This window comes from Phocoena sinus, chromosome 11, assembly GCF_008692025.1.
Source record: "Phocoena sinus isolate mPhoSin1 chromosome 11, mPhoSin1.pri, whole genome shotgun sequence".
Classification (NCBI taxonomy): Eukaryota; Metazoa; Chordata; class Mammalia; order Artiodactyla; family Phocoenidae; genus Phocoena; species Phocoena sinus.
In genome coordinates, this window is record NC_045773.1 from 33,243,480 (window position 1) to 33,262,724 (window position 19,245).

The 19,245-nt window shown below is 39.0% G+C and overlaps 1 protein-coding gene across 1 annotated transcript in view; it reads left to right on the top strand.

Annotated features, from left to right (window-relative positions):
* The window catches only part of ERC2 (ELKS/RAB6-interacting/CAST family member 2), a 1,048,627-nt gene that overhangs the window by 534,709 nt on the left and 494,673 nt on the right, over window positions 1-19,245 (top strand). Inside the window, exon 11 of the mRNA XM_032647533.1 lies at window positions 2,428-2,621. Within this exon, the coding sequence (XP_032503424.1) occupies window positions 2,428-2,621 (194 nt within the window). The remainder of the gene's footprint in view (window positions 1-2,427; window positions 2,622-19,245) is intronic.

Genomic DNA, 19,245 nt, shown 5'->3' on the forward strand with positions numbered 1-19,245 from the left:
TAGCAGGGAGGCTTCTCTAAGGTGTATGTAGTATCTTGTCAATGAAAATTAAATAAGCATATCAATTTAGCTGTATGACAAGCCCCACTTATGGGATGCATATTATAAAATAATAATCACAATAAAAACACAAATGAATAATACCTTCCCCATGTTTGTCATTTTATAGTTTTCACTGTCCTTAGGCTTATTCATTTGCCCATAGTCGTAAGACACAAGGCCATATTTAGAATCTAGATCTTACAATTAGTAATCCTGTACCCATTTATTAAAAATCGTGATAATAATAATCTTAAGAATAAAAACAACCAAAATAAACCACAGCAGCTAACGGCTAGCTCTTTGTGAATCTTCAAATCTGAGTCAAAAAAGGAATTTTCACTCATCAGAAATAAGCTACAAAACATTTATTCATTTATTTTGAGTCTTTCTAGCTGGTCATTACTTAGTTCTTTAATTCTTTTTCTTAAACATCTCAATGTCACTGGTTGGTTAGTTTGAGAAAACTGCCATGGACAGGTTTTTAGCTGCCATAAAATAATGGTAATATAGTATAAAAGTAGAAGAGAATTAACATGAAATTTTTGTTTTCTTTCTCATAGTAATCGAAAAGCTGTATATTTTAAATGCTTTTCTGTTATAAGAGAAATGAGTTGATTATTATTATCACAAATAGAAGTAGTTATATGGAGTATTTTGTTTTAAAATAGATAGAATACCTGCTCTACATTTTTTGATGGGAGATTAACAAATTAATATTCATTACTTCAATTTAAAATAAAATTATTAGATGAATAAACTCCTAAAGGAATATTAGCTCAAGATTCACTTTCAGATTATTTTAATTATACTGTAAAAGCTCACTAATTCTATTCTATTCTATTATAATGAAACTCAGTGTATGCACTAAATAAATAAAACTAAATATTTTCTGAGAAATGTGATGACAGGCTGCCTGATACTGTGTTGAATTGATATATTTTTTCCAAGTTCTTTTGCGTAGTTGAGTTTATTTCTTGAATAAGGAAATCTTAGATTAAAGAATGTGAAAGCAAATTATTCCCCATCTATCCTCATGCTTAAATAATATGTTACATGCAAAAATATCCTAAAAATAATTAGTTTGTCATAAATAAGAAATTTATTTTTATTTCTACTAATTTTTGAATTTTTTTCTACTAAATTATTGCAAAGACTGTCAATCTTCTAACAGTAGTATTAGTGTTAATTTTTCTAACCATGCATGATTCATTTGACCCCACAGTAGTTGCAGCTTGCTTGCCTTGTTTTTTCCCTGAAATTTTTTTTAAAAAGTGTATAAAAACACAACGGACATCTGCTCTACATAGAAGACAGCAGGATAATTTAAGTCCTAATAAATTGTTAACATTTTATTAGTTCACACATGGATTTTGGAGATATATACATATATGACCTCTCTGAACTTTCTATGTTGAATGTGCACTGTTGTTAAACTACTTGTTTTTTCCCTGCCTGCTCTTTGAAGAAGTCAATTAGGAATAATGGGAAACAAGGGGTAGGCAAAACATTGCAGTGCAGTGTTATTTCCATCTGTCTGGGAATATTTCAGCCAAAAGTTTATTTTGGGAAAAAAAAAAGCCATAACGCACTGTCACACACAAAAAACCACAAATACTTTGGCTGCAAATTATTCTGCAGTGTTGTTGCTGTGTTGTTGCCTGTGTCTGTTCTCCTGTGTAAAGCTGCCCCCCACCCCCCATGCATGTGTTTGAAGATTCTCGTCTGTGTGCTTGCTCATGAATTAGCTCATCCTCCTCCCGGTTCAGGTTTATTTAATCAAAAGAACAAGAATTTATGGGTATGACTGTTAGCTGGAAAGCCCTTCTGCTTTTTCAAGGCTTTGTTTCATTCTACATCTTCTGCTGAAATTTCTCAGTGGGATGAAGTGTTCAATGATCAGTCAGCCAGTCTCTTATATGTTACCTAGCTTTACATATACCCTTGATGGTTCCTGGAGAAATAATTTAACATTGTTTTTTCTCAGTTTCTCTGTATTGGAAAAGGAAGCTGTTGGTATGAGTCATTTACTGTGAGGAGTTGAATTGTCTTAGTTCTGTTTGCCAAAACACCAGAAATAAACACATCACTGTCTCTACCTCCACCAAGCCCCCATTTCTTGTGGGGAAAAAAAAGCAAAAAGCAGCATCATTTAATGAAATAAAATATTAACAGTAGAAGAAACTAGCCTTAAAAACCAAGATAGTTCTAAGGTAGCTGAAATTTGTGATTTTTCTATTTTGCCTTTTAACTGACAGTATACCCATAATTCTTGATAGTTGTTATTTTTTTCTCCAAAGTTAATTTCTGGGCCATTGGTGACTGCACTATCTATTGTTGTTCTAAATTGTTATCTTAACTACATTCTTTAAAAATATAATGTTGAAGGCTCATAATATTGAAGATGACTCCAGGATGAACCCAGAATTTGCAGACCGAATAAAACAGCTTGATAAAGAGGCATCTTATTACCGTGATGAGTGTGGCAAGGCCCAAGCAGAAGTCGACCGGTTGCTGGAGATCCTCAAGGAGGTGGAGAATGAAAAGAATGACAAGGACAAGAAAATTGCAGAACTTGAGAGGTAAACTTTGCATTCATGTTGTGAATTGTCAACAGTGAATGAACATTGATTGCTTAGTTGCCCATCTCAGGTTGCAGTAAATTTGGAATGCACATTCATATTTCACGGAGGAAACAAGTTATGCATGAGGAATATGGCCTGTAAGGATGATGTTGTGTTTCTGTGGGATACTCGGAAGTCAGTTGGCTTATCTTTTGAGGGCTTATGTACTTCTTCAGTGTTTGAGAAAATAATGGGCAACTTCCTTGAGTGATATCCATGATCTAGCATTTGTGCCAGCAAAGTGTGTAAGAGACTGAAGCTTTGACTACCTGAAAAGAAAACCACTTAAAAAGTCTTTGTATTAGTTTGATGGTAATCTGATTTTTGTTCAGTGTGACCCATTTTAGAAATTATGTCAAGTTTTTTTTTTTTTTCTGATAGGCAAATTAAAATCCTTAAGGGCTTCATTTTAATTTTAAAGTGTGGAAATATTCTGCCAGCCTACTGGTTCTTAAAAATACTGTTAATTTTAGATGTATCTACATGGTTATTTCGGAATGATATTTTAGGACCAAAATTTTTCTTAAAAAGATAGTGTGAAATCACAGTGAAGTTATCATATTTTTCTTTTTTCTTTTTTTTTTTTTTTTTTTGCGGTATGTGGGCCTCAATGTTGTGCCCTCTCCCGTTGCGGAGCACAGGCTCCAGACGCGCAGGCTCAGTGGCCATGGCTCACGGGCCCAGCCGCTCCGCGGCATGTGAGATCTTCCCGGACCGGGGCACGAACCCACATCCCCTGCATCGGCAGGCGGACTCTCAACCACTGCGCCACCAGGGAAGCCCCATGTTTTTCTTATTGCTGAGAAAATTGAGACCCTGAAGGGTTGAACGACCTTCTGAAAATTAGTCCTGTGGTCAGAAAGAGACAAAACTGTAGTGTAGGTTTCTTGACTCCTAGTCCACTTTGCTGAGAAGAAGGGAGCCATAGCGAGGATGCCCTAGATAATATTACTAATAGTAATTATGATTCAAAATAGATTATATATATTTTATGCTCACAGTATAACAGGTACTCTGCTAAGCACTTGACCTGCAAGTACTGTATACCATTTTAATTCTACCCACAACACAGAAAGTCTCATTATCATCATTTTATAGGTGAGAAAACTATGACTTATACAGATTAAGTAACTTCCTCAAGATTGCAGAGTTTATAAGAATCAAAGTTAGGATTTGAACCCAGGTCTGACAGATGAGTGACTGAGAGCAATCCCATCCAACAATGGGCCAGAAAGAAGAAGCTAGTCCAGTAGCACTCAACAGTCTTGTAGCTGGCAGAGAGGCATCGCTGCTGGGCCACAGGAGATCTGCCTCATCTTTATTGGCTTTCATGAGAGAAAGCTCATTTAGAAGGCATTTTTCTGCACTAAACCAGCCCTTCAGAACAGTAATTGAAAGTCAGGATCAGCAACTATAAATATTTGCATAAAATAGCATAATTGTCTAGTTGGACAAACAGGTCTTAGCTGAACGCTATTGCCATTAAATCATCAAGAATATTCACGTTTTTATTTCCGCAATATGGAATGCATTAAAACAACAGTGATTTTACAGGCATTTATCTTTATGTACTTTCTGCACATTTTCTTTATCTCTGCCTTTGCCTCCCCTTAAAGCTGATGCCTCCCAGGCACTGTAATTCATAAAACGTGTGGTGGGACTTAACTCTGTCCCAGTTCTCTGCTGGCCTGTGTCTTGCGTCCAGCAGCAGAGCATAGTCTGGGAAATGTCTGAGCCCCAGTCCCAGCCCAGATCCAGAAAGGGGTGGGAGTGGAGATCAAGAGGCGAAGTTTCTTGGGAACAGGAGAGCTCAGCCTTGGCCTGTCTTTCTGAAGCATTATCTGCTGGGCTACATGTGTATTCTGACCAAAGCATCTTCCTCAAGTTGTCAGGCAGCCCTTTTCAAATTGGGCAGTATCTCCATTTGCTGGCTTAAACTACAAAATTCATACCTCATAATGTTGGGAACTAAAGATTTCTTAGCAATGTGACATATAGCTCCATTTTGGAATCATGGAGGAGTGTTTGCAATTAAGTTTGTGATTTTGAAAACCAAAAAATTGAACTCGTAATAAATTTGTGGTCTCTGGTCTGTACTGTGACCTACCAGAGTCAGTAGACCCTTTTTTAAAAGCAGCTAATGTTCTAAGATATTCCAGAACTTCCGTCACGTGCGAGAAAAGGTATGGGGTTAGGGATAACTCAGACGACACTGACACATGCCTACTTCTCTCTCAGGGGGCAGTTTGTGTTTGCTTTCTATTCTGTTAATATTCCCATTTTTTATTTTCTCCACAATATATACATTCTAAATAGCACATGCCTAGCACTTACATGGATGCATTTACCTCTTAAATTCTTCGTGAATGATGTTTTTCATCAGCCATTAAAGAGTCTGCTTTTCAAAGTGCATGTTGCTCCAGTGTGGTCCCTATGTGCAGTTCTGCCTATAAACCCTTGCACTTGATGCTGATGGCTCAGCAGGGAGCTTCTGCCTTGGACTGCAGGCTGCTCTGGGGGAATTTGACACAATGTGGTCAGGGGACCTTCAGCAAGCCCCTGAGAGCTGGTCCAAATCAGGCTGAAGTCATTATGAGATCACCAATGCTAGATACCTTGTATGTGCACAATCAAGTAGCTAGAGGCAACATTAGAGGCAATGAAATATGTAGTCTTTCTATGTCAGTGCTCATCAAGGTCTCTGAGTTTTATTTAGAGTTTCAAGCTTAATCCTTTAGTGCCTTAGGGGAAGGAGAGAGGTTAACAGAGTCTGTCAAACAAGGCTTGCTGCCACTGGATTTCTGGCATCTCACCCATGGGAAGGAATCAGTCAGATGACCTTTCATGTAAATTATCTTAAATATATTAGGGGCTTTGTCACCGTTTGTCTGGAGGTCAGGGAATGCCCAAATTGAGCCCTCAATCAGATCCCTCCCCACTGTGAAGAAGAGAGTGGGTCCCTCAGGGGGGTTTACTCCTAAAACATAAATCAGAATAGAAAACAGGGTAGCAGTGTGCCCTGGGATAATCCGGGCAGTGCTGGAGCTCAAGGCTGAGAGGCATCCTTGACCCTATGTGGTGGGGAGCGAGGTGTCAGACTCCATCAGGTGGATGCTGTGACAGTTCACATCTTTGGCTTTGAATGAAATACTTTGGATAAAAAAGCAAGTGTATGTGTCAGAATCTCTCCAGTTCTACCGAAGTACCTACAGACAACACTGAATGAATCGAAATGAAGTGTTCTCTACAGCACTAAACTGGGGTCTGAAGGAGGTGTGTTCACCATTTGGGCTCATGTCTAATACTGGAGATTGCAAGCAGAACCAGAGGAAATGAGGAGCGCCTTAAGAACCTTTGTGAGATGTGTCCAAAAAGACCTGGGCACGCAGTTGTCACTCACCGTGTGGCTGACAGAGTCTTGGTGCTCCAGCTGGGTGTCAGGCCTGAGCCTCTAAGGTAGGAGAGCTGAGTTCAGGACATTGGTCCACCAGAGACCTCCCGGTGCCAGGTAATATCAAACGGCAAAAGCTCCTCAGAGATCTCCATCTCAAAGCTAACATCCAGCTCCACTCAATGACCAGCAAGCTACAGTGCTCGACACCCTATGCCAAACAACTAGCAAGACAGGAACACAACCCCACCCGTTAGCGGAGAGGCTGCCTAAATTCATAATAAGTTCACAGACACCCCAAAACACACCACCGGATGCGGCCCTGCCCACCAGAAAGACAAGATCCAGCCTCACCCACCAGAGCACAGGCACCAGTCCCCTCCACCAGGAAGCCTATGCAACCCACTGAACCAACCTTACCCACTGGGGCCAGACACCAAAAACAACGGGAAATATGAATCTGCAGCCTGTAGAAAGGAGACCCCAAACACAGTAAGTTAAGCAAAATGAGAAGACAGAGAAATACACAGCAGATGCAGGCGCAAGGTAAAAACCCACCAGACCAAACAAAGGAAGAGGAAACAGGCAGTCTACCTGAAAAAGAATTCAGAGTAATGATAGTAAAGATGATCCAAAATCTTGGAAATAGAATGGAGAAAATACAAGAAATGTTTAACAAGGACCTAGAAGAACTAAGGAGCAAACAAACAATGATGAACAACACAATAAATGAAATGAAAAATTCTCTAGAAGGAATCAGTAGCAGAATAACTGAGGTAGAAGAACGGATAAGTGACCTGGAAGATAAAATAGTGGAAATAACTACTGCAGAGCACAATAAAGAAAAAAGAATGAAAAGAATTGAGGACAGCCTCAAAGACTTCTGGGACAACATTAAATGCACCAACGTTCGAATTATAGGGGTCCCAGATGAAGAAGAGAAAAAGAGAGGGACTGAGAAAATACTTGGAGAGATTATAGTTGAAACCTTCCCTAATATGGGAAAGGAAATAGTCAATCAAGTTCAGGAAGCGCATAGAGTCCCAAACAGGATAAATCCAAGGAAAAACACACCAAGACACACATTAATCAAACTAACAAAAATTAAATACAAAAAAAAAATATTAAAAGCAGCAAGGGAAAAGCAACAAATAACATACAAGGGAATCCCCATAAGGTTAACAGCTGATCTTTCAGCAGAAACTCCGCAAGCCAGAAGGGAGTGGCAGGACATATTTAAAGTGATGAAAGAGAAAAACCTACAACCAAGATACTCTATCCAGCAAGGATCTCATTCAGATTCGATGGAGAAATTAAAACCTTTACAGACAAACAAAAGCTAAGAGAATACAGCACCACCAAACCAGCTTTAGAAGAAATCCTAAAGGCACTTCTCTAGGCAGGAAACACAAGAGAAGGAAAAGATCTACAATAACAAACCCAAAACAATTAAGAAAATGGTAATAGGAACTCTCACATATCGATAACTACCTTAAATGTAAATGGATTAAATGCTCCAACCAAAAGATATAGACTGGCTGAACGGATAAAAAAACAAGACCTGTATATATGCTGTCTACAAGAGACCCACTTCAGACCTAGGGACACATAGAGACGGAAAGTGAGGGGATGGAAAAAGATATTCCATGCAAATGGCAATCAAAAGAAAGCTGGAGTAGCAATTCTCATATCAGACAAAACAGACTCTAAAAGACTATTACAAGAGACAAAGAAGGACACTACATAATGATCAAGGGATCAATCCAAGAAGAAGATATAATAAGTGTAAATATTTATGCATCCAACATAGGAGCACCTCAAAACTTAATGCAAATGCTAACAGCCATAAAAGGGGAAATCGACAGTAACACAATCATAGTAGCTTACTTTAACACCGCACTTTCACCAATGGACAGATCATCCAAAATGAAAATAAATAAGGAAACACAAGCTTTAAATGATACGTTAAACAAGATGGACTTAATTGATATTTATAGGACATTCCCTCCAAAAACAACAGAATACACTTTCTTCTCAAGGGCTCATGGAACATTCTCCAGGATAGATCATATCTTGGGTCACAAATCAAGCCTTGGTAAGTTTAAGAAAATTGAAATCGTATCAAGTATCTTTTCCGACCACAACGCTCTGAGACTAGATATCAATTACAGGAAAAAAACTGTCAAATATACCAACACATGGAGGCTAAACAGTATGCTCCTAAATAACCAAGAGATCACTGAAGAAATCAAAGAGGAAATCAAAAAATATCTAGAAACAAAAGACAATGAAAACATGATGGCCCCAAACCTATGGGATACAGCAAAAGCAGTGCTAAGTTTATAGCAATACAATCCTACCTCAAGAAACATCTCACATAAACAACCTAACCTAATACCCAAAGCAGTTAGAGAAAGAAGAACAAAAAACCCCCAAAGTTAGCAGAAGGAAAGAAATCGTAAAGATCAGATCAGGAATAAATGAAAAAGAAATGAAGGCAACAATAGCAAAGATAAAAAACTAAAAGCTGGTTCTTTGAGAAGATAAACAAAATTGATAAAGTATTAGCTAGACTCATCAAGAAAAAAAGGGAGAAGACTCAAATAAATAGAATTAGAAATGAAAAAGGAGAAGTAACAACTGACACTGCAGAAATACAAAAGATCATGAGAGATTACTACAAGCAGCTCTATGCCAATAAAATGGATAACCTGGAAGAAATGGACAAATTCTTAGAAAAGCACAACCTTCCGAGACTGAACCAGGAATAATAGAAAATATCAACAGACAAGTCACAAGCACTGAAATTGGGACTGTGATTAAAAATCTTCCAACAAACAAAAGCCCAGGACCAGATGGCTTCACAGGCGAATTCTGTCAAACATTTAGAGAAGAGCTAACACCTATCCTTCTCAATCGCTTCCAAAATATAGCAGAGGGAGGAACACTCCTAAACTCATTCTACGAGGCCACCATCACCCTGATACCAAAACCAGACAAAGATGTCACAAAGAAAGGAAACTACAGGCCAATATCACTGATGAACATGGATGCAAAAATCCTCAACAAAATACTAGCAAACAGAATCCAACAACACATTGAAAGGATCATACACCATGATCAAGTGGGGTTTATCCCAGGAATGCAAGGATTCTTCAATATATGTAAATCAATCAGTGTGATACACCACATTAACAAACTGAAGGAGAAAAACCATATGATCATCTCAATAGATGCAGAAAAAGCTTTCGACAAAATTCAACACCCATTTATGATAAAAACTCTCCAGAAAGTAGGCATAGAAGGAACTTACCTCAACATAATGAAGGCCATATATGACAAACCCAAAGCCAACATCGTTCTCCATGGTGAAAAACTGAAACCATTTCCTCTAAGATCAGGAACAAGACAAGGTTGCCCACTCTCACCACTATTATTCAACATAGTTTTGGAAGTTTTAGCCACAGCAATCAGAGAAGAAAAAGAAATAAAAGGAATCCCAATCGGAAAAGAAGAAGCAAAGCTGTCACTGTTTGCAGATGATATGATACTATACATAGAGAATCCTAAAGATGCTACCAGAAAACTACTAGAGCTAATCAATGAATCTGGTAGAGGAGGATACAAAATTAATGCACAGAAATCTCTTGCATTCCTATACACTAATGATGAAAAATCTGAAAGAAATTAAGGAAACACTCCCATTTACCATCGCAACAAAAGGAATAAAATACCTGGGAATAAACCTACCTAAGGAGGCGAAAGACCTGTATGCAGAAAACTATAAGACACTGATGAAATAAATTAAAGATGATACAAACAGATGGAGAGATATACCATGTTCTTGGATTGGAAGAATCAACATTGTGAAAATGACTGTACTATCCAAAGCAATCTACAGATTCAATGCAATCCCTATCAAACTACCGGTGGCATTTTCCACAGAAATAGAACAAAAAATTTCACATGGTGTATGGAAACACAAAAGACCCTGAATACCCAAAGCAATCTTGAGAAAGAAAAATAGAGCTGGAGGAATCAGGCTCCCCGACTTCAGACTATACTACAAAGTAATCAAGACAGTGTGGTACTGGCACAAAAACAGGAATATAGATCAATGGGAAAGGATAGGAAGCCCAGAGATAAACCCATACACCTATGGTCACCTTATTTTTGATAAAGGAGGCTAGAATATACAATGGAGAAAAGACAGCCTCTTCAATACGTGGTGCTGGGAAGACTGGACAGCTACATGTAAAAGAATGAAATGAGAACACTCCCTAACACCATGCACAGAAATAAACTCAAAATGGATTAAAGACCTAAATGTAAGAACAGACACTATAAAACTCATAGAGTGAAACATAGGCAGAACACTCTATGACATAAATCACAGCAAAATCCTTTTTGACCCACCTCCTAGAAAAATGGAAGTAAAAACAAAAATAAACAAATGGGACCTAATGAAACTTAAAAGCTTTTGCAAAGCAAAGGAAGCTGCAAACAAGACGAAAAGGCAACCCTCAGAATGGGAGAAAGTATTTGCAAACGAATCAATAGACAAAGGATTAATCTCCAAAATATATAAACAGCTCATGCAATTCAATGTTAAAAAACAAACAAACAACCCAATCCAAAAATGGGCAGAAGACTGAAATAGGCATTTCTCCGAAGAAGATATACAGATTGCCAACAAACACATGAAAGGATGCTCAACATCACTAATTATTAGAGAAATGCAAATCAGAACTACAATGAGGTATCACCTCACACAAGTTAGAATGGGCATCATAAGAAAATCTACAAACAACAAATGCTACAGAGGGTGTGGAGAAAAGGAAACCCTCTTGCACTGTTGGTAGGAATGTAAATTGATACAGCCACAATGGAGAACAGTGTGGAGGTTCCTTAAAAAACAAAAAATAGAACTACCATATGATGCAGCCATCCCACTACTGGGCATATATCCTGAGAAAACCATAATTCAAAAAGAGTCATGTACCAAAATATTCATTGCAGCTCTATTTACAATAGCCAGGACATGGAAGCCGTGAAAGTGTCCATCAACAGACGAATGGAAAAAGAAGATATGGCACGTATATACAATGGAATATTAGCCATAAAAAGGTACAAAACTGAGTTATTTGTGGTGAGGTGGATGGACCTAGAGACTGTCATACAGAGTGAAGTAAGTCAGAAGGAGAAAAACAAACACTGTATGCTAGCACATATATATGGAATCTAAAAAAATCAAAAAACAAAAAAATGGTTCCGAAGAACGTAGGGGCTGGACAGGAATAAAAACGCAGAAGTAGAAAATGGACTCGATGACATGGGGAGTGCGAAAGGGAAGCTGGGACGAACTGAGAGAGTGGCATGGACATATATACACTACCAAATGTAAAATAGATAGCAAGTGGGAAGCAGCCACATAGCATAGGGAGATCAGCTCAGTGCTTTGTGACCACCTAGAGCGGTGGGATAAGGAGGGTGGGAGGGAGACGCAAGAGAGAGGAGATATGGGATTTATGTATACATATAGGTGATTCACTTTGTTATACAGCAGAAACTAACACACCACTATAAAGCAATTATACTCCAATAAAGATGTTAAAAAAAAAAAGAAAGGAAAACAAGGTAGCATTTAAATATCTGGATCGGGACTCATGCTACCAGACAATTGGACAATGAGAAATCATTTTAGATGCCTAAAAGCACCTTATCTAAGGTTGAGAAATAGACTATTATTTTTCCCTCTGAATTTGCTCAATAACGTGCTGACATAATTTCTTTGCTGCTTTTCAGAACTGTTTTCAGAAAATGTAAACTTAAGCTTTCATTTTTAAAAAATTATAATATGATCTAGAAATCTGATGGTACATGGAGGAAACTTGATACCAGTTCTGTTTGTTTTGATATAAACTCTTGTTGCTAAGTAATTCCCATTTATGTTTGTAAATGTATTTGAAAGAATTTCTTTAAGACAAGTGACAGATGGTTTTATACCATCCCTAGCAGCTTTTTGGGGAAGTTCATGGATATAGATGCCTTTGAGTTGGCAAGAGAAACTAGGGACCCTTGGAAAAGGCAGCTAAACCTTAAATGTTTGCTTGCTGTTTCAGTTTAGGATTCCCTAAAGTTTGACCATGGACCTCAGTTTGGCTTACCTCTGCTCCAGACAGATTTCAAACAGCAGCAGCATCACTAGAGTCCCCACAAAGGCCATGGCCTGACTTAACTCTTATTTTTGATCAGTCGTGCATTCGTTATCACGAACTACTCTGCAGGGGAATTTCAGACACGAGGGATTATTGGATCAGTGCTTTCACCAAGTGTTTAATCTTGAATTTTCTACTTGATTTGTATCATTATAGTTGATACAAATCATTTCTACTTGATTTGTATCATTCATCTGAAATGTTTTTGTTTAAGCTTTCTTCTGAGGATTTGTTGTGCTTTTTCTTTCTTTGTGAAATGCTTAAAACTACTTCTTAATAGTATGGAATGGTGGGGTCCCACTGAGCAGATGGCTGATACAGTATGTGTTAATCCACCTGGTTTTTTGCAAAGGGCATTTTATAGGTTAACAAAATGAATGTCCACTATGATTTCTGTGGTAGCCTGAAGAGGAGATGACTTTTAATTTTTGCTTCACATTAGAGACTTTATTCTTTTGACAAATTAGAAAGACATGCTACATATTTTTCTACAAATTAGTTATCAAGTGTTTGGATATTTTCAGTGATGAAGTTTGATCCTCATTTTCACAACCAAAAAAAATTACTCTCAGCTTTGGAAGTTAATCTGTCTTTTCTTGGGGGGCTGATAGGCAGATGGCACCTCACCTGAAGCTGTCCTCATAGTCTTTGATCATTGCTAGGTACAGTGCTCTGTGAGCATGTAAAATGGAAATCTTTGAACAGAAAGCTAAATTGCTCAGATCCTTTTGGTTTTTAGGGATGAAGAAAAAATATCTCATAGGATATAATCTTCCAACTTACTGGTTCTAATAAAATCTTTCTGACATAAGTGCTTACCACCAGTTCTAATACCTTAGTAATTTTCATTTCAGTTTATTAAATAATAAAATTTTACATGCACACAGATAGGAGCTTTCTCTATAAATATTCCTCCAGAAAAGAGCAAATTGTGCCATTGTGTTGCTGGAACACACCTCTGTTTCACATCAGTGCTTGTAATTATGTGCATGAGAGCAGATACTGGTTTCTTATATGTAATAATTAATATAACAGCTTAGAGTGTATGCCCAGGCTTTTGGGGGGTAATATCAGATAGAAGTTGCTTTATTGTCCTTCATTTGGTTATAAAACCTGCTAATATAACATCTGTTGGCTGTATGTTTAAAACTAATGCATTTACTTCCTTTTATTCTCTTTTGCTATCCCTTTTCCTTTCTGCTTATCCTCCAAATTGCTGCTTTCACCCTTGCTCCAATCAGCTTGACTCTCAGGTCAGTACTTTCAGTTTTTCTTCTAACTGCCCTTCCCTCCTAAGCTCAATTTATTGCTTGCACTTGTGTAACAAATACATTTCTGAAATGGTTTTCCTCTGGCCACCACATTTTTTTTTCCCGTTTCATCCCATGCCTAGGGAAGGTTTATTTTATGAGAAGCCTGTATAGGTGGGAAAAGGAACAGAAGAAGATGAAAATAAATCATTGTTGGATTATTTGATACATTCTCTTCCTGGATTATAAAATCAGTAAGAGAAATCATTGTGAAAACTCCCGAGTGCATTTCTCCTGAGCAGCTCAGAAAATTAGCTGCATGATGATAAAACATGGAGCAGTGGAAAAAACAAAATTGCAGGATGCTAAATTTAACCTAGGAGAACAAAAGATTTGCTCGTGACACAGCAACTTAAAAGCTAAATTTAATAGTGCAAATCGTTTAGACTTTTCGCTTAATAAATCACTGTGTTTTGAAAGATTTATAATACTTTTTTTTAAAGTCACTTTTGAAAATTATCAGTGTGTTAGTAACATACTGTACACACATGTTATTTCCTGTCATTGTTTTGGTTTTAACCTTTTTAACTTCATTTTTATTAGCCATAAGACATACTTTAATTACCTAGGGCGTAGCATATGGAACAAAATGTAAAACTAGATTCATCGTTGACTGTGTGCACCCCAGTATTAAGAAGCGAAATGGACATTTTGTTTGAAAATGCATCCCAGGTTTGATTCCTCTAAGGCAGGGGGCCCAAGTCAATAATTGGTTCTCCTTTAAGTCAAGCTAGACTTCTCTTTCCAATAACAACATAATAATATCTAGTGATTTCTTTATAATTCAGTCAGTGAGTTTACTACAAGATGCTCATTGTGTGATCTGGGCTTACCCAGACTTCAAAAAAGATTCAAATTAAATTGGTAGCCAATATAGTTGCTCTTTTCAGAGGCAGGCTATATTATTTTCTTCTCTTTATTCAGGGTCTGCGCCTCTTTATTCTGTCCACTGCTATCATCTAAGCCAGTAGTGAATAATTTTAAAACAAGGCATCCTGCCCACACATCAGTTTTGCCCCCTCCAACCACCCACTGCCTGCTCCCAACCCGGTGGTGGGGCTCATAGTCCTTCAAATCGAAACCACTTCTCTGTTGTTCCCACATACCACACTGGGTGTCCCACCGGAACTGCCTTGAACTTCATCACACTGAAGGAAGCCCGTTCTCAATCGTTCCCCAAACAGAGATCTAAACAGAGATTAAAATTACGGCCCTACAGAACTGCTCTCACCAAAAACCTAATGACTGTTAATTCACTTTCTGGTGCCCTTATGTGCAGGAACAGACATCATAATGAGGGTGGGGAGGACGGCCTTGGCCACATGGCATCCAAACCCTTCCTCCAAGTTTTGGATTTGCTCATTTAAGAAGCTCTAAGCTTTTCTCCTTGCCTGTCTTTTTTTGTTTTCTTTCTCCTTTTGCCTTCCCTTTGCTACCCCTAATCTGTACCTGTTGATATTTAAGCCCTTGAGACCAGGGACCCCGTTCATTCTCACACCTCAGGCTCCCAGCCTTTAGATGCCGTCCACAGTTATTCTACTGTGTCTTTTATGTGCCAGGAACTGTGTTGTTCAGTATTTGGTTTTTTCCTATTGTGTAGTGAATGAATGTGAACTTAGACTGTCAGAAGATGGGCTGTAGGGTTAGGGTTTGGAGAGTTTGTGGGTAATAAGGGGTTCTCTGGACAAGGGTGTGCTGATTGTGTTTGATAAAATGTTCAGGCCAAGTCTAATTGGGAGAACTATAGTGGTCAAAAGAAGATTCAGACCATTTCAATATCATTTAACCTCTTGCCTCAGATGAACACAGTGGAGAAAATGTACAATCATTGCAAACTGTCTCTAGTTATATTTTCAGTGTAGGAAGAATTGGGCAGCCCTGCTCTTCTAGAAACAAGTCTATGGAGTCCTAGAAGCTTTCTGAGCTTTGACAAGTTTTCAGAGTTAACTATGCTTTTTGTCCAGCCACTTGCAGGTTTACCAGCTAAAATAAAATGAAATGTAACAATTGAATTGAATACACGATCTTTGGCCATTGTGCCTTCTTTACATAGCTCACAACTGAGTTACATATATTTGTGTATGCATACATACATATATAATATGTGTATATTTTTATCATATATATTTTTTTAAATGTCTGATCATTCTTACTGTAAAAGTCTGTAGTCTGCCATGCACCTCTTTATCTCCCAATCTGAAATTGGAAAATTTCACTAACTCTTGGGTCTTTTCTATGTGCTGTGGACTCCATGAGAAATTCTCTCCTCCAACTACTTTTTAAAGTGACCTCATTTCTTTTTCAAACTCTGTGTAGACTCTCCTGCTTTAAATTCAGGTAGACAGATGTTAAGTATTGGGTTTGGTAAAATGCAAATGTCATATGCTAAACCTGTTTAGGGTCTCACTCCAGAAAACTCCACTTTTGTCTCTATACACAAACCAGTGGGAAGCTGGAGAGGTATAGCAAGATCCCTGCATTGCACTCGGGGAGGGTTTATGTGAAATTTGCTCATTTCTAGGAACTATTTGTGAGGTTAGTATGTGACTTATGAGAGATGAGGTTATCTAGATAAATGTATGCAGCAGTTGACCAAAAAAAGGAATAGTATCCTTTGGGATTCAGTCCAAAATCCTGCCAGAGAATCAACCAAGTAAAACCAGAAGGCGCAGGCCTCTCCTGGGCTCTCCCAGCCTCCGATTCGCTTTGCATTCTGGGTTTCTTGTTTGTGCCTCCGATTCGCTTTGGATTCTGGGTTTCTTGTTTGTGCTTCAGTATACCCTCTTGGAGAGGAAGTAGCTGTCTTCGGAGTGGGTGTTTTGGGATCCTCCCTGCACATGTCTGGTGAGGGGCTGTGTGCATCTCCCTGGCAAGCAGGCTCGAGCTGATGGTTTGCGCCTGGCAGCAGGCGTGAGCTCATTGTTACAGAGTCACTTCAAACACTTCTACCAAAATCAACTCTTTGTGATGTTTCCCCAAAGCTGAACACTGCACTCGCAGTCCCTCATTCTTCTAGCAAAAGATGAAGTCACTGCTCCCAGACCTCAGAGGCCTGTTGCCCAAAGAAATAATGAAAAACACCTTGCCCAGAGCATCCTGCAGTTTTTTGCTGTTTGCTGGGGTCAGTTCTTGGCTCCGTTCCCTCCACAAAGACAGAGTAAGCACCTCCTGTGTGCTAGGCTGGGCACTACATGCTGGCCTGGCATTTCCAAAAAATAGCTGGTGAAAAACTGACCAAAGTGTTTGAGAAATGCTGTATTACATTCTTCATTTTTTTTTTTTTTTTTTTTTGCGGTACGCGGGCCTCTCACTGTTGTGGCCTCTCCCGTTGCGGAGCACAGGCTCCGGATGCGCAGGCTCAACAGCCATGGCTCACGGGCCCAGCCGCTCCGCGGCATGTGGGATCTTCCCGGACCGGGGCACGAACCCATGTCCCCTGCATCGGCAGGCGGACTCTCTACCACTGCGCCACCAGGGAAGCCCCATTCTTCATTTTTATATTCATGATGCACATTGATCCTAGTAATAATCGGAATAAGAGAAGTAGCAGCGGCAGTGATAACGTTGAACGTTAACTAAATGGCAGCACTGATTTAATCTTTTTTTTTTTTTTGGTAGTATTTACTTCTCATAACAGCTGTATGAGGTCAGGACTGTCATTTCTTCCATGTTAGGGAAGAGGAAACTGGAGTTCATAAAAGTTACATATTTTGCTCCAGTTAATATAGCTATTAAGTGAAGGTATTGGGGTTTCTCCCCCAAAAGCCAGTCCTTTCTGATTTACTTTAAAAAAACTTTTTTGCTACTTCTGCTCCAGTTGCATAATAAAAACTCTGAGAGGCCTTTAGGAGGGAAACTTAGTGTGAAACTTAGTGTGCAATTGTGTTTAATCTATGACTTCCCACATATAATACTTGTAGATTATATTCCATGAAGCATTTTGGGGGACTGCTGTCTGCTGTGCAGCCAGCCTCTTCCTTCACCCTGAGATTCGTGCCCTCCTTCCCCCTCCACCCCACCTCCTTTACCCTGAGCTGGTTCCTTGTGCACAGATCCTGCTCTGGCAGGGCCACCTCAGCTATCTTCTCTTCCCTGAGTGCCTTAGACAGAAGCACTTTCTCCCTGTCTTGATCTCCTCAGAGCTTTATCTAACCCTTTTCCTTGGCTTGTGTCATATCCTACCTTGAATTAGGGCAGTTAATCAATGCACTGTGTCTCCCAGTAGACAGCAGCCTCCTCTAGCGCTGCATGGGTCTCTAGCTGCATGCGGTGTTGTGTCACACACTGGAGGTGGCAGTCATACTCCTGAAGGTTGTTCAATGCATGACTGTTGAAGAAAGGAACTTCTGTTAGCTTCGTCTCCCCCCTTCTACCTTTTACTTGGTCCCCACAGAGATTTGCTATTTGCTGGTGGGCTCTTTCTGGAGGTTGAGTTGACTGCCCTGGATATCATATCTAGCTTCAGACAGGAAGCTCTAAGAAAAGATATGATTGGTTTTCTATCAAGCTGGATGCTTGAAAGTTCAAGAACAATTAAGACAAATAAAAGGGAAAAGATCTCTTTCTGAACTTACCTCATTTTCTCCTTCTCTTCCTCCTTCCTTTGTTCCCTCTTCCCTCCCTCCATCTTCCTTTCGTCTTCCCTCTCCCTCCCTCTGTCCCTCCCCTTCCCCTCCTTTCTTGACTATTCATTAAACTCCTTCTCCATGCAAGGGTCTGTGCTGGGTGTTGAGGATATAGAATGACCCCTCCCCTCATTGAATTCAAAGACCAGTACTTCCTATAAGGAAGGATTTGGCCACTTATGAAAAATAGTTTGTGCCATTTATACTAATAACTGGAAAAACTGGGTTTCAGGTGTTTTTAAAAATTCGTTTTCCTGTTGCCTTTGAAGGGGTTATCCACAGGTCAGAAAATCATTTCCCTTTTTAAAACTGCCTTATACTAATGCTGACATTTCTGGTGAAGTGTCAGAAAATTTTATGCCCAAGCAGAACTGGTAGAAAGCCAGAAATCAATAGATTTTGCTTTGGGTGCAAATATTTTATCGGGGATGGGAAAAAGTTGTTTTCTCTGATTTACAGCTCCTGCAAATATAAAGTGGGTTCTGTATTTAGAAATGGTTTTGAACCTTTGAGATGTAGCCAGGGTTTGGTTCTTGCACCTTTCCGACCTGGCCTTGGTGGGACTTGCCATGGCTAATGTTTTGCTGAGCCAGTTCCAATTTGTAGAACTAAGGCTTTAAGCTCTGTATTATTTTTACTTTTTAGCTTCTGCTTAAGTTGCTGCTCTGGCACTCTATCTGTACCTTCCAGAATAGTGAAAAAGATTGAAGGAATACAATTTGCATTGTAGTTGAAATATTTTTGTAGTGCAGTGTGTTTCTGAGGTTCCTTGAAATGAGTAAAACCATTCTCAACTTGCAAATCTATTAAAACAATGACAACAATAAAACAACAGGAAAATCAAGAGAGAGTGCCAGGTAAGCCTATTAAGTCCAGGCCTCTGAATAAGAGATGTCATATTGGTAGAGGTAACGATTCATTTGTATCTTTTTCAAAATCTTTCCTTTTCTCTTTTCCTCCCCTGCTCCTGGCTTTTGGTTGGTGCTACCATATGGATGAATATCAGCAACTAGTAAATCTCTCAAGATATGTTAGCCT